Genomic DNA, 15,942 nt, shown 5'->3' with positions numbered 1-15,942 from the left:
GTGCAGTTTTGAGTTCTCTCTGTGACTTTTGTGGTTCGTGTCTCCTCCATTTGGTCGCCCTGCGTAATGTGAAACGTGGAAATTCTGATCCAGCTTCGGTGCTGTTTTTGTTCGAATGTTTCTTTATTTATTGGTCAAATAATTTATTTCAGTGGCAAAAAATGGTGTCTATTTTGGAAAATCTTCTGAAAAGTTGCTGTTATGTTTGGTTTATAATGGAGCATATACAAGACGAGCACTTCATTAAGTACAGCACCCCCAATGGGTCTAAAGTAGTCCTGGTTTAATCCTGGTCTAGTCCTGGTTTAGACCTGGTTTAGTCCTGGTTTAATCCTGGTCTAGTCCTGGTTTAGACCTGGTTTAGTCCTGGTTTAGACTTGGTTTAGACCTGGTTTAGACCTGGTTTAGTCCTAGTTTAGTCCTGGTTTAGTCCTGGTTTAGACTTGGTTTAGACCTGGTTTAGTCCTGGTTTAGTCCTAGTTTAGTCCTGGTTTAGTCCTGGTTTAGACTTGGTTTAGTCCTCGTTTAGTCCTGGTTTAGACCTGGTTTAGACCTGGTTTAGACCTGGTTTAGACTTGGTTTAGACTTGTTTTAGACCTGGTTTAGCCCTGGTTTAGTCCCTGTTTAGCCCTGGTTTAGTCCTGGTTTAGACCTGGTTTAGACCTGGTTTAGACCTGGTTTAGACCTGGTTTAGACTTGGTTTAGACCTGGTTTAGACCTGGTGTAGACCTGGTTTAGACTTGGTTTAGACTTGTTTTAGACCTGGTTTAGTCCTGGTTTAGACCTGGTTTTAGACCTGGTTTAGACCTGGTCTAGTCCTGGTTTAGACCTGGTTTAGTCCTGGTTTAGTCCTGGTTTAGATTTGGTTTAGACCTGGTTTAGACCTGGTTTAGACTTGGTTTAGACTTGTTTTAGACCTGGTTTAGCCCTGGTTTAGCCCTGGTTTAGTCCTGGTTTAGCCCTGGTTTAGCCCTGGTTTAGACCTGGTTTAGTCCTTGTTTAGACCTGGTTTAGACCTGGTGTAGACTTGGTTTAGACTTGGTTGAGACTTGGTTTAGCCCTGGTTTAGCCCTGGTTTAGTCCTGGTTTAGCCCTGGTTTAGCTCTGGTTTAGACCTGGTTTAGTCCTTGTTTAGACCTGGTTTAGACCTGGTGTAGACTTGGTTTAGACTTGGTTTAGACTTGGTTGAGACTTGGTTTAGACTTGTTTTAGACCTGGTTTAGACCTGGATTAGCCTGGTTTAGTCCTGGTTTATGAACTACATTGGTTTGATGATTAGTTGAACCAGGTGTACCTAATGAAGTGTCCGCCCCCTATCTGCTCCTGAGGCCCTGATTGGCTGTGATTGGCCACAGGGTCCGGGCTCCGGTCGGCCCGGGCTCCCGCTGTCCTCTGTGTCCAGACTGACCCGTCCACTTTAAATGTTGTTTGTTGAATACCTCTGAAATGAGGCTGGCCATTGCCTTGACTGGTCCCTATGCTGGCTTCTGGTCAAAACCAACCTATTTTGGACTATTGTAAATAAAACAACGACGAGGTATTGGGGGGTTCCCTGACACTTTTTCATAAGAATACTGTATTTAAGATGAATATAAATTATTTTGCGCCCATTCTGAAAATGAGACGAGATCTGCGTTACTAAAGGACGGCTGTATTGTAAATATTGTAGATATAAAAATCAAAAAATGGAATTTCGTGCATGAAGCAAAAATAACAGAGGCTAAAGACCGTGAGGGTTTTAAAAGCTTCTCTTATAAAGATATAGATTTTCTTTAAACGCATGCAGACAAAACATGAGACTCAAAGACAATGTGCTTCAGTTTGTTGGCTCGCAAAAATTAACCTTTCCCTGCCAGTTGTGCCAATAATGATGAATGCTACTTTTGCCTAGTAACAAGAACACGCCGGGGACACTTTAAGGTGGATCCACAAATCACACGTCCTACAGTAAGATGAGCGTCTGCTACATACAGCCCTCCTTAAACTTTTGAAAGCCCAAATATTGTTATGAAGATGGTATTTTTGTGATGGTAAAAGCCGAGGAGCGTGGACATTTTGACCTGTCCAAGATGGCGGCTTCTTTGACAATGATTTTGATACGAGTGAATGCAGGACTGTTGTAGGTGAATGGTTCGCCCGGTGGCGCGGAGTGGTACTGCACGGCCCACAGCCAGTCCTTTTGTTTTTATATATCATTTTACGTATATTATACTCAAGTTAAAGGCACACTGTTTAACTTTTCTGTCTCCATGGAGATATCGCTGTAATGTTATTTGAGAGCTCACCTGTTGTAATTCAGCTAAATCACTTCTGTCTGTTTGGAATATGCTATATTAAAGCTCAGATTAAAGTCTAAAAGAGCTTCAGACAGAACAATGCCTCCAGTTAGCATCACACCCCCAGAGAATGTGAATTGCATCATCATGCAGCATGTTAGCGGTATTAAACTTATCCAAAGACATAATGATATAATATGTTTGCACTGTAGGGGCGTCGCCTCTCCACACGCCTCTCCTCTCTCTGTAATTTGGTCTGGTGGCATCATCTGTTTGTTGCCATGGAGATAGATACATCTAATGCCATACAGTGGAAGACTCCAGGCATAGCAAGCAGTAACATCTCCATGGAGACGAGCAAGTCTGAAATGCAGAGCTGCTGAGTGCAGCTTTAGATTTATCGCATCGTTCATGTTTCAGAATAATGAGAATCTAGGACTGTTGCCATAGAGGTTATCAATATAAAACAAAATGTTATATCTTTTGAAACCCATGAATTTGTGCACTGAGGAGAGAAGCATTTTAAATTAGGCTAAAAGCCTCAACTATTCAGTTTCAGTTTGAGCTAGGATCATCACATGGAGCTGGGTGAATGTGGAGTTTTCAGGTTTTAGGCTGACACAGGGAGAACAAGCCAACTCCACACACTCCCAGTCTCTCAGAAATGGAACCAGAGATCTCCTGGCTGTGAGGTGATGGTGCTGTGCCACTCCAGCGTTAAACCGGCTTCTTTATAATGTGCTTTGTGCTTCAGCAGTTTAATTCTTCTCTCACCAAAACCACTGGAACTCTGCTTCTGTCAAACACCCATGTTTCAGTCTGATGTTCTTCTGTCAAAGGCCCATGTTTCAGTCTGATGTTCTTCTGTCAAAGGCCCATGTTTCAGTCTGATGTTCTTCTGTCAAACACCCATGTTTCAGTCTGATGTTCTTCTGTCAAAGGCCCATGTTTCAGTCTGATGTTCTTCTGTCAAACACCCATGTTTCAGTCTGATGTTCTTCTGTCAAAGGCCCATGTTTCAGTCTGATGTTCTAACACTGTTTCCTCATCACAGAGGGCACCTGGAATCACCAATCTCTACTGAACTAAAGGTAAAAATAACTTGAAAACTACCACTTCATAACATCACAATGTGGAACAGAGTGTTTGGAGCTTTGGAGATGTACGGGCAGACTTACTGAAACGTGTGAATGAAACACAGCTCCAGTGTTTCTGAGGAGCAGCGTTAGAACATGGAGTCAGTTTGTGATATTGGAGCTTTAAATCATTGTTTTATGTTTTTATTTTGTTTTCTTTTTTGCTGCCATCGCAAAAACACAAAAGTCTCGGAAAGCTCGATTTTTAGAAAGTGCCTGCTCTATAGATGTTTAAAGTGCAAGTTCACTTCAGGAAATATTGTGTTTTTAAAAATGGACGCCAGTTCTGTTGATGTTCCTAACATGGCGTCACACCGATATAAGCTGCAGTGTGCGTGGCCTGATGGTGGGGCTATACACACAGTGTGGTGAATTTTCAACTGAGAATCTTAGTTTCAGCTGTGGTCACTTCACAACTCTCAGTCTCAGTTGGTGGTTTCTAAGGAGCCCATGTTCTCCAGTGTGGCATTGTTCTAATTTAACAAACTTCATTTAACAGAAAAACTTAACAAACAACAAAACCAGGACCAGACCAGGACTAAACCAGGACCAGACCAGGGACTAAACCAGGTCTAAACCAGGACCAGACCAGGGACTAAACCAGGGCTAAACCATGACTAAACCAGGTCTAAACTATGACTAAACCAGGTCTAAACCAGGACTAAACCAGGTCTGAACCATGACTAAAACAGGACTAAACCAGGTCTAAACCTGGACTAAACCAGGACTAAACTAGGACTAAACCTGGACTAAACCAGGACTAAACCAGGACCAGACCAGGACTAAACCAGGTCTAAACCAGGACTAAACCAGGACAAAACCAGAAAGTAACCAGGTCTAAACCATGACTAAACCAGGTTTTACCAGGACTAAACCAGGATTAAACCAGCTCTAAACCAGGACTAAACCAGGATCAGACCAAGACTAAACCAGGCCCAGACCAGGACTAAACCAGGACTAATCCAGGACTAAACCAGGACTAAATGTGTTTTATGAGTACTTCTAGTTTTGTAGTTGGGGCTGGGAGGTTGTAGTATTCTGGTTCATGTAAATGTAAGAGGGTAATTTCAGTTCATGTAAATGTAAGACAGTTGTCCACAGTTGTCATAGTAACCTGATTATTTTGATCAAATTTTTATATTTTTTAATCACAGCTGAATTTCCGATCTGATTTTCAGAAAATTATTGACAATTTAAAACTATCCAAACCCATTTTTACACATTTAGCAAAAATACTTGAGCTCAAAGCCTCTGTGTCCCACAATGCACCAGGTGAACCTCAGCCCTGCAGTATTTAAACCATGGTCTGAAGTATATGTGAAAGTACACAGGCCAGAGTACTTCTGCTATGAAAATACACAGGCCAGAGTACTTCTGCTGTGACAACAACTACACCGACTACAACTACTACTACTACTACTACTACTACTACTTTTACTACTACTACTACTACTATGACTGTTACAACTACTACTACTACTACTGCTACTGTAGCTCTTACTCCTCCTTGAAGTACTGCAGTACTTTTCTGGCATATATCAATGTACAAGTACCTGCACATTGCACACCTTTACACTGAGATGAAATGAAGCCTGTTTATTCTGAAGGTACCTGTTTATTAACAGTGCCTATTTCTTCTGACGGTACCTCTTTATTTTGATGGTACCTGTTTATTCTGGCGTTACTTGTTTATTTTGATGGTACCTGTTTATTGTTTCAGACCAAACTTCCAAACTCCAGATTAGTTAGCTTTTTTAGAATGTTCTACTTGAATCCTCATCTTTTAAGTGGAAATCTTACTCTTTATAACTGTCTTAAACGCACAAGATTGTGAGGTCAATGCAAAAATGTGTGAGGGCCGTGTCTCACTGATGTAACCGTGACCAAGGCAAAATGGAAGAATGTGCAGACGTTTGGGTCATTGGACTGACCACATTATTAGGTACACCTGTTTATGAGTTAGTACAGAGACCTGTTTATGTTTATGACTGAGTACAGAGACCTGGGAGCGAGGGATGGCTGGGAAAGTATCAAAATCGGATACTAATCGATACTAAAGCTCACTGTGTGTGAGGTGCAGTTATCCATAGGGGGCACCGACAGCATGCGGCACTTTGTTGTGATGACGTTTACGACGATGTCACCTCCCATCGGGCACCACATTTTTCTAAAGCGGAAGTTAGAGGACTTTCTTTTATTAAGTTGTTTTAAATGAATATTGTGGTTTGGCCGCCTGGTCCGCCCCCGTCCCCCCTGCCCACAGCTCCAGTCCAGTTCCCCGGTCCGGCCTCCCAGGCCCCCAGTCCAGCCCTGGTCCAATCACACGCTCCACAGGTGTACCAAATAAAAGGCCACAGACATTTGTACAGAAAAGGCGTTGTTTCTGAACCTCGCAGAGACTTTGTGTTTCGCTCATGTTCCATTTGCTTCTGAAGCTGCATCTTTATGTCGCCACAAACGAGCCTCAACACGATCCACACGAGCAAACTGTAACGACGTAGACTAGAACATTAATATAATATAAATGCCATAACAGTAGACGGGTGCTAGACGGGTGATTGACAGGTGGTAGACAGAACGTTTCGCCTGTAGAAATGAAGGTGGATTTTCAGGCCTTGTCGCGCAGAGGGAAGAACACCACATGCATGCTAGAACGATAGACTCTTTTTAGAAACTTATGGCTAGACTCTTCCTCTTCTTCTTCCTCCTGTCTCTCCTCTTCCTCCTCCTTTTCTTCTCTTCTTCTTCCTCCTCCTGTTTCTCCTCTCTCTCCTCCTCCTGCTCCTTCTCCTGCTCCTCCTCCTCCTCCTCTTTCATAAACTGTGAACCGACTTTGCCTGCGGTTGTGTTACGTCTCCTCCTCACCTCCTCTGTGTCCATCGTTCTTTTCTTTTCGTAGTGTTTCTGAAGTTTGCAGACCTGCTGTCCCTGTTTTCTGTCGTGCATGACATCACTGACCTGTGGATGTTTTTAATGATGTTTTGTTGCTGAGACGATGTTTTTTGAATATTGCTCTTGTATGTGGACATGTCTTCTGGATGCTTTACATAAATTATGCTGTAAAATGAAATCAGAATAAAAAATTAAAATTTGCACTTTACCTTACGTGAGCTGCTCTGGTTTTTACTCTTTGTTGTTTTGCTTTTTTACTGTAGAGTGCAACTTGCTGTGTCCAACTCATTTCTCTTATGGATCTGTGTTTATAAAGTGTAACTCTCGGATTACTTAGACATTTTACACTGTTTATCACCTTAAACCTCACACGGGTAAGAATGACCTGTGTGTGGAAAGTCAGTGAAATTACAGTGATCCTGTGCGTAACTGTGCGTAACTGCTTAACCCAACGCCGCGTTTACGTCACAGAAATGTACCGGAATAAGAGGCGTTATTTCTCCCGTGAGAGTTTGTTTAAAACCTTTGTAACCTCAGATCTCCCTCACAGCCCTGGCCAAACCCCGTCCTCTTCAGCAAGGGGTATTTTGCTGTTTATTTGTGTTTATTTCGTGTAAAAAGACCCCGTTTTGGTTGACGACGGCTCCCGGATGTGACGAAGCGGCGCAGCTGATAAAGGACGCGCTTGTTCCGGTGTGTCGGGCTCGGCTCTATCTGCGATTTTATTTGGGGCTTTTCGTTGGATTTGACGCCGCAGCTGTAGATATTTTATGGCTTTATCTTTGACAGTACCATAAGAATGCTCCACACTGACTGTACTTTTATCTCCTCCGTGGAATAACCTCCTGCGGCTCCTCTGTACTCAAACAATGCAGGCCTAGCTTCGCGTTAGCTCCACGGCTAACAGCAGCTAACAGAGGCTAATCACGTAGCGCTGGGGATTTAAACCTCGGACTGGCTTGTTTTTCTTCACTGTATTAACGCCAATTCCGGTAAGTTTCACGTTTGGGACCTCTTGTACATTTTCCACATGTTTATAAACCTATTTTACTTTTCTTTGTTTAAGAAAAACGCTGAATAGTGTCTGATATTTCGAAAGTTTAACGTGCTAGCCTCTTAGCATTAGCATGTGTGTTAGGTAACATGTCTGAGGATGAGGTTTAAACCCTTTAGTTATGTGGTGAGTCCGGTCATTAAAGGGGCTCACATGATGGTTTTATAACGTGTGAGGCTGTTAAATATGTTAGTGTCGTCTGAAATGGCCCAGAGCCTCAGAGGGGAGCTGCTGGAGCAGATTTGAGCAGACTGGAGCAGACTCTGAGCTGTGGCAGGTTCCATTCCGCCTCAGTGTCACAACCTCAGAGGGGAGCTGTTGGCGCAGATGTGAGTAGGTTTGAGTAGGCTGGAGCAGACTCGGCTGTGGCAGGTTCCGCCTCAGTGTCACAGCCTTAGAGGTGAGCTGTGGGAGCTGTTGCAGTAGATATGAGTAGGTTGGAGCAAGCTGGAGCAGACCGTGGGCTGAGGCAGGTTCCGCTTCAGTATCACAGGTTTGTGCTTCAGCAGAGACAGAGGGACAAACATCCACATTTACAGATTTAATCTCATTTGACCCATAATTGGTTCACGTGGATTGAGATGTTGCAGGAGTTAAACTCTTCAGATGGACTTTGGTTTGTGTTTTTGTGGGTGATATCACTGCGTTAAAGCAAATGTATTTAGCAGGCCTGCACGCGCCCTGGTCTGTTTCTGTTTATATTAATGTTTTATCTGTTACATTAATCAGTTATATTCATATTTTTTTTATCTGTTTATTTAAATGAGTTATATTAATAATGATTAAAGTTGTCCACGGGGATGAAGTTTTTGTAAGTTTGGTTAAACAAAACAGATGGAAGCACAAAATACAACATATGCAATTAAAGCTACAGTGTGTACCTGTTAGCCAAGACACATACCTGTGTTTTCCATCAACAGAAGAGACTCTGGTGGCCCCCCCATAGTCTAAAATCCTCCCCCAGAGCCTAAATGAAGCAAGTGCTAGACTCTTTCATCACTTTTTAAAAAGAGGCTCAAATATGAAATCCAGAAGATGAAAGAGACTCGCCTGAAAGAGACTCGCCTGAAAGAGACTCGCCTGAAAGAGACTCGCCTGAAAGAGACTCGCCTGAAAGAGACTCGCCTGAAAGAGACTCGCCTGAAAGAGACTCGCCTGAAAGAGACTCGCCTGAAAGAGACTCGAGGCAGCGGGTCAGGGTCAGGTCTGTCAGGGGAGCACCATGGTGAATCAGACACCAAAGCTTTTTTATTGTGTTTGTGTTGATGAAAAATAGTTTGTCCTGGAGGATGATGTTTCCATGGAAATAATGTAGTAATATTACACAGTATATGTGTGTGTCAGGTGCCCTCCCTGTGTGTGTTCTATTCATCCATCCATTTTCTTCCGCTTATCCGAGGCCGGGTCCTGGGGGCATCAGTCTGAACAGGGACACCCAGCCTTCTCTCACCCCAGACACATCCTCCAGCTCCTCCGGTGGGACCCCAAGGTGTTCCCAAGCCAGCTAAGAGACATAGTCTCTCCAGCGTGTCCTGGGTCTTCCCCGGGGCCTCCTTCCGGTGGGACATGCCCGGAACACCTCCTTAGGGAGGCATCCAGGAGGCATCCTGAACAGATGCCCGAGCCACCTCAGCTGTTCATCTCGACATAGAGGAGCAGTGGCTCTACTCTGACCTCCCCCAGTGTGACCGAGCTCCTCAGCCTATCTCTAAGGGTGCACCCATTTCGGCCACTTGTATCCGCGATCTTGTCCTTTCGATCATTACCTAGAGCTCATAACCATAGGTGAGGGTAGGAACGTAGACTGACTGGTAAATCAGCTCAGATCCTCCTTTACCACAACAGACTGATACAGTGAGGTATCAGTGTGGATGCTGCACTGATCTGCCTGACAATCTCATGTTCCATCCTTCCCTCATTCATGAACAAAACCCCAAGATACTTGAACTCCTCCACCTGAGGCAGGGACTTCACTCCCACCTGGAGAGGGCACCACCTTTTTCCAGTTGAGAACCATGGCCTCAGATTTGAAGGAGCTGATTCTCATCCCAGCCGCTTCACACTCTGCTCAAACCGTCCCAGTGCCTGCTGCAGGTCCTGGCTTAATGAAGCCATCAGGACAGCATCATCTGCAAACAGCAGTGATGAAATCTTGTAGTTCTCGAACCAGACCCCGTCTGGCCCCCTGGCTTCACCTAGAAATTCTGCCCATAAGAACAATAAGCAGAACCGGTGACCAAGGGCAGCCCTGGCGGAGTCCAACATTTACCGGGAATAGGTCTGGCTTGCTGCCGGCAATGTGAACACAGCTCGTGCTCCAGTCATACAGGGACCGGACAGCCCTTAGCAAAGTTCCCCAGACTCCATACTCCCAGAGCATCCCCCAAAGGACACCATGAAGGACATGGTTGAATGCCTTCTTCAGATCAACAAAACACATGTGGACTGGTTGGGCAAACTCCCATGAACCCGATGGAAAGTATAGAGCTGGTTCAGTGTACTGCAACCGGGACAAAAACCACACTGCTCCCGTGTGTGTTGTTCTTTGTTAAAGCTGCTCCTCCCTCCGGCCTGTCCTCCTGTTATCACACGGTAAAGGTGATGACAGTAGATTTAACCCCGCTCCCTTCTCGTGTTGCAGAGATGAGCGCCCAGCTGCAGGCCTTTTCTCCGCCCTCACTCTCGTCCAGTGCATTCTGTCGAGTGAAGAAGCTGAAGGTGGAGAGCGCCGCATGGGACGTCTCCAGCAGCGACGCCTACGGCTCCTACCCCTTCACCTCCGGAGCTGCGGCCGCCATGGCGGTGCCCGCTTTTGCCCCATCGCTGGCATTTGCTTCCAGCGCCGCCGGGTCCAGGGGTCAGGTAGTCATCCGGGCGGCAGACAGCACCGGCAGTCTGCCTCGAGGGTCGAGTAGAAGAGTGACAGATTACAGCCATGTGGAGTCCACGTCAGATGCACGCACGCACAGGTGAGTCCGCCGCAGACACGCACGCACAGGTGAGTCCGCCGCAGACACGCACGCACAGGTGAGTCCGCCCCAGACACGCACGCACAGGTGAGTCCGCCCCAGACACTCACGCACGCACAGGTGAGTCCGCCCCAGACACACACGCACGCACAGGTGAGTCCGCCTCAGACACACACGCACGCACAGGTGAGTCTGCCTCAGACACACATGCTGAGGTGAGTGCGCCCCAGACGCACGCATGCGCGCGCACACACACACAGGTCATATATATACAATGAAAAATGTAACCACTACTGTATCACTAAATATTCAAGTAAAAATGTGTTGTCCGAGTTCAAGCTGCATCTTTAAGTGTAGTTGTTTTTGTTGCCAGGAGGTGGCAGATGTGTCCTTGTCCTTCACATGTCACTCATACCTTAATGTCCCACACACATCTGTCAAGTACAGGATACTGTTCTACTGTGAGCAGTTGAAGCATTCTGATGTCTCTCACACACAGTCTCACCTTCCCTTTTGTGTTTGTCCTGTTTGCAGAGGTCATAAACGTAAACTGGACGAGTCTCAGGATGCAGGGGGCAGTGGATGCGGCAGCGTCCAGATCCTGGAGGAGCTATCAGCCCCTGCGGCTGCCTTCTCCTCTCGAGCCCTTAATGGAGGCACCACCACGGGCCAGTCCATCCCCCATTCCGCCCCCACCACCAAGAGCTCCAGCTCCAGCGGAGAGGGGGACTACCAGCTGGTACAGCACGAGATCCTGTGCTCCGTCTCCTCCTCCTACGAAGTGCTGGAGTTTTTGGGCAGAGGAACGTTCGGGCAGGTGGCCAAATGCTGGAAGAGGGGAACCAATGAGATCGTAGCCATTAAGATCCTAAAGAACCACCCGTCGTACGCGCGCCAGGGACAGATCGAGGTACGTTTAGACCATAGATACAAACATAGCTAGTGAGCTAAACTCATGTAAACTGCACCTGTCGTCCTGTCGTCTCCAGGTGGGCATTTTAAATCGCCTGAGTGCAGAGAACGCGGACGAGTACAACTTTGTGCGTTCATACGAGTGTTTCCAGCACAAAGGTCACACCTGCCTCGTGTTCGAGATGCTGGAGCAGAACCTCTACGACTTCCTCAAACACAGCAAGTTTAGTCCTCTGCCCCTACGCCACATCAGGCCCATTCTCCAGCAGGTAAACCTCAGGAATCCTCTGCTCCTCTGACCCTCTCCTCTGCTCCTGTTTCTCTGTCCCTCTGATCCTCTCCTCTGCCCCTGCGCCACATCTGTCCCATTTACCAGCAGGTAAACCTCATGAATCCTCTGGTTGTCTCCTCTGCTCCTCTCTTCCTCTCTTCTGCTCCATCTCTCCTCTGCTCCTCTGACCCCCTCCTCTGCTCTCCTCCTCTGACCCTCTCCTTTGCCCCTGTGCCACATCTGTCCCATTCTCCAGCAGGTAAACCTCAGGAGTCCTCTGCTCCTCTAACCCTCTCCTCTGTTCCTCTGCTCCTGTTTCTCTGTCCATCTGCTCCTCTCCTCTGCCCCTGTGCCACATCTGTCCCATTTATCAGCAGGTAAACCTCATGAATCCTCTGCTTTTCTCCTCTGCTCCTCTGACCCTCTCCTTTTCCTCTGCGCTACATCCACCCTGTTCTCCAGCAGGTAAACCTCAGGAATCTGCTGCTCCTCTCCTCCTCTGCTGCTCCTCTCCTCCTCTGCTGCTCCTCTCCTCCTCTGACCCTGTCCTCCTTGGCTGCTCCTCTGACCCTCTCCTCCTTTCCTCTGCTCCTTTCCTCCTCTGCTCCTCTGACCTTCTCCTCTCTGTCTCCAGGTGGCCACAGCGCTGATGAAGTTAAAGAGTCTTGGTTTGATTCATGCAGACTTAAAACCAGAGAACATTATGCTTGTTGACCCTCTGAGGCAGCCGTATCGAGTGAAGGTCATCGACTTCGGCTCAGCAAGTCACGTGTCCAAAGCCGTGTGCTCCACCTATCTGCAGTCGCGTTACTACAGGTCAGTGGGGGAGAGTGGACGACGATAGTGACCAAAATGTGTCTTGATAAGTGGACTTAATATTTCTGATGTGCTAATGTGAACTTAATCGTATTTGAGCGATCACTTTAGAGTTGGGCTCTTTCTGAGGTCATTTTCATTTTAATCATGGATCATACACAATACTCTAATTTTGTATTTCCAAAATAATAATATTTTATGTGAGATCTTGTGCCTCTGAATCCATCTGTAACTATAACTCATTTGACCAGTTGCCAGATGCAGAGATGTGGTTCTAAGTGTTTGTGTGTGTGTGTCTCTGTCTGTGTGTGTTTGTGTTTCAGAGCTCCAGAGATCATCCTGGGGCTTCCGTTCTGTGAGGCCATAGACATGTGGTCTCTGGGCTGTGTCATAGCGGAGCTGTTCTTAGGCTGGCCGCTGTATCCGGGCGCCTCTGAGTATGACCAGGTGAGTTCCCCCCCCCCACACACACACACACACGGGTACGGAAAATGACAGGAACTAGTGTAACCACAGGTCTATGAACCCCGCGCGCACACACACACACACGCAAATAACGAAAGTTACTAGTGTAATTACTGTTCTATGAATGCACCATGTGACTCTCAAATCCGACACCATCCTGTAAAAAGTTGTATTACCTCAGTGTAACAGAATATAGACTGAATCGATATCTGGAGTTGATATCTGATCTGGCTTCTGTTTCGGTATTGGCTCTAATACCAGTATCAGAAGGCTGCGTCTCCAGCTCTGGTCTTTTTAAGTATTGTTTAAACTTGTTCTTGTGTAGATCCGGTACATCTCTCAGACACAGGGCCTTCCTGCAGAGTACCTCCTGAGCGCTGGCACCAAAACCAGCCGCTTCTTCAACAGAGGCTCTGACTCCAGCTACCCCCTGTGGAGGCTAAAGGTGATTTAACACGAGAATATTTGTCCCACAAAACACAGACTTACAAATACCTATTAGAAAATGTAAACATTTATTTGACTGTTTCCCTCCAGACTCCAGCTGAGCATGAGATGGAGATGGGCATCAAGTCCAAAGAAGCCAGAAAATACATTTTCAACTGCCTGGACGACATGATGCAGGTGAAGCTGCAGATCATTAAAGAGCTGAAGTTTTACTTCAAAAACATTAACAGAACAAGTTAATTTTAAACAGTTTGGTTCAAAGTCACTCCTCACTGACCTGAAGCATTCTGAACATCATAATTATTCAGAGCGTTGACTTTATAGGCACACAATTTTCTGAGACCAGAGCAGAGTTTTATGCTCACAGAAATGCTAACAGCAACTAACATGCTAACTATAAACCAGCGTTATATCTTGGTTGACGGACAACACAAATCCTTTATCATTGGATGCACACAGCAGTGTCATTTTGACCCCAAGAGCCACATCTGCACTGACATCTACTGAGCCACAAGAACTTCCCTAACCCACAACACATCTGACACGCTCTACTGAGCCACGGGAACCTCCCTGTGTGTCAGGTCCCCTCCATGGAGTTGTTTACGTGTTTGTTGTTTCTCAGGTGAATCTGTCGTCTCACCTGGAGGGCACGGACATGCTGGCGGAGAAGGCCGACAGGAGAGAGTTCATCGATCTGCTCAAGAGGATGCTCCGACTGGACGCCGACAAAAGAATCACTCCCACCAAGACCCTGGGCCACCCCTTTGTTACCATGAGCCATCTGATGGACTACCCCCACAGCTCGCAGTAAGTGACCACACACCTGATGGACTACACACAGCCCGCAGTAACTGACCGCACAATTATGACACTTTGTACTTTGTGTTCTATTCCCATCTATCTTACATCTCAGTGTCCAGTAGGTTCATAGTTGTCCATGGTCCTGGTTCAGTCCTGGTTCAGTCCTGGTTCAGTCCTGGTTCAGTCCTGGTTCAGTCCTGGTTCAGTCCTGGTTCAGTCCTGGTTCAGTCCTGGTTCAGTCCTGGTTCAGTCCTGGTTCAGTCCTGGTTCAGTCCTGGTTCAGTCCTGGTTCATGTACCTCACAGTGGGCATATACCTCACAGTGGATGTGTACCGGTGGAGGTTAAACAGCAGTAGATTGAGTAATCTTTGATGTGTTATTTTCAAGATGTCATTTTGTCAAACATGAATGACTCCAAATACAACTTCAGAGGCTCAATGAGATGAAACGACAAGATAAGTCTGTTTCTCTGAACACGTCTGAGGCTTGATCATGTGACTGTGTGTCTCCAGGCGTTCAGAACACATCTGATTCATGATTATGTGACTGTGTTTCCAGTGTGAAGTCGTGCTTCCAGAACATGGAGATCTGTAAAAGAAGAACCTCCTACGACACCAGTAAATCCCTGTTCTCCACTAATGTGCCCAGTGCTGCAGCGGGAAACCTCACAGTGACCTTCAGCAGCCAGCTCAACCAGCACAACCAGGTGAGACGATATGGGTATGTACAGGTAAACTCAACCAGCTCAGCCAGGTGAGATGATATGGGTGTGTACTGGTAAACTCAACCAGGTGAGTTGAACTCAACCAGCTCAAACAGGTGAAATAATATGGGTGTGTACTGGTAAACACAACCAGCACAACCAGGTGAGGCAATATGGGTGTGTACTGGTAAACGCAACTAGGTGAGACGAAAAACAAGCTCTGAGTGAGCCGTGTTCTCCGCATCTATAGTGTTTGTGACCCACAGTGAACCCCAGCTCCTCGCACCCGTGTCATGCAGCTCCTCACACACAGGTCAAACAGCACCTCCAGAGCCAGATCCTTCTGTTAAAACGATTGTGCTTAACTCATGTGTGATGTGTTCCCAGGTGCCTTCAGCAGGGGGCGCTGTGCCTTTGTTGAACTACCAGCCAGCTCTGTACCAACAGGCCACTATAAACATCCCAGGACTGCAACAAAGTGTGCCCCTTCCCTCAAGAGGCAGCGCCCTCTGCAGCCAATCAGAGCCCTTCCAGCAGACACTCATCGTGTGCCCCCCCTCCTCTATACAAGGTACTGCTACTACTACTACTACTACTACTACTATAGTACTACTACACACACCCCTCCTCTATAGGCAAGGCAAGTTTATTTGGATAGCACAATTTGTACACAAGGCAATTCAAAGTGATTTACAGAACAAATAGACATTAAAATCACAATACAACAAATTGAAACATAAATAATCACAAATAATCATAAGATTAACATTACAGGACAAAACTCTTCAGTCATATGCACAGCTAAAACTGTTTTGAGCCTGGATTTAAACATTGTCAAAGTAGAGGCCTGTCTCACATCTTCACATCTTCTTTAGGTGCATAAAACAAACTCTGATTTCCCATGTTTAGTCCTGACTCTGGGCACCAGCAGGAGGCCGGTCCCTGAAGTCCTCAGAGTGTGAGATGGTTCATATGGCACTAACATGTGGGAGATGTACTTTGGTGCTGGTCCATGGAGAGACTTGTACATAAGCAGAGCTGCTTTAAAGTCTATTCTCTGAGCCTCAGGAGCCAGTGCAGAGACTTGAGCACAGGACACATGTGTGAAGTACTTGCTGGTTCAAGTCGGGCCCCGAGCAGCAGCGTTGTGGCTGTACTGCAGCTGTGTTAATGCTCGTTTGGAGAGGCCAGTGAGCAGG

General features: G+C 46.4%; 1 protein-coding gene across 2 annotated transcripts in view; it reads left to right on the top strand.

Annotated features, from left to right (window-relative positions):
* The first annotated feature begins 6,984 nt into the window (after nt 1-6,984).
* LOC117371313 (homeodomain-interacting protein kinase 1-like) overlaps nt 6,985-15,942 on the top strand; it is a 33,586-nt gene continuing 24,628 nt past the window's right edge. The window contains exons 1-11 of one of the 2 annotated variants that reach the window (XM_055222042.1): nt 6,985-7,296; nt 10,000-10,327; nt 10,862-11,237; nt 11,317-11,508; nt 12,145-12,326; nt 12,650-12,773; nt 13,117-13,236; nt 13,329-13,415; nt 13,861-14,045; nt 14,599-14,746; nt 15,131-15,314. In XM_055222042.1, coding sequence (XP_055078017.1) covers nt 10,002-10,327; nt 10,862-11,237; nt 11,317-11,508; nt 12,145-12,326; nt 12,650-12,773; nt 13,117-13,236; nt 13,329-13,415; nt 13,861-14,045; nt 14,599-14,746; nt 15,131-15,314 — 1,924 coding nt within the window. In that variant the 5' untranslated portion in view covers nt 6,985-7,296; nt 10,000-10,001. The remainder of the gene's footprint in view (nt 7,297-9,999; nt 10,328-10,861; nt 11,238-11,316; nt 11,509-12,144; nt 12,327-12,649; nt 12,774-13,116; nt 13,237-13,328; nt 13,416-13,860; nt 14,046-14,598; nt 14,747-15,130; nt 15,315-15,942) is intronic. The other variant, XM_055222043.1, reaches the window with a different exon arrangement.

The sequence above is a fragment of the Periophthalmus magnuspinnatus genome, chromosome 5, assembly GCF_009829125.3.
Source record: "Periophthalmus magnuspinnatus isolate fPerMag1 chromosome 5, fPerMag1.2.pri, whole genome shotgun sequence".
In the NCBI taxonomy this organism is placed as follows: Eukaryota; Metazoa; Chordata; class Actinopteri; order Gobiiformes; family Gobiidae; genus Periophthalmus; species Periophthalmus magnuspinnatus.
Note: the sequence above shows the minus strand (reverse complement) of the source record. Positions and strands in the feature narration are given on the sequence as shown.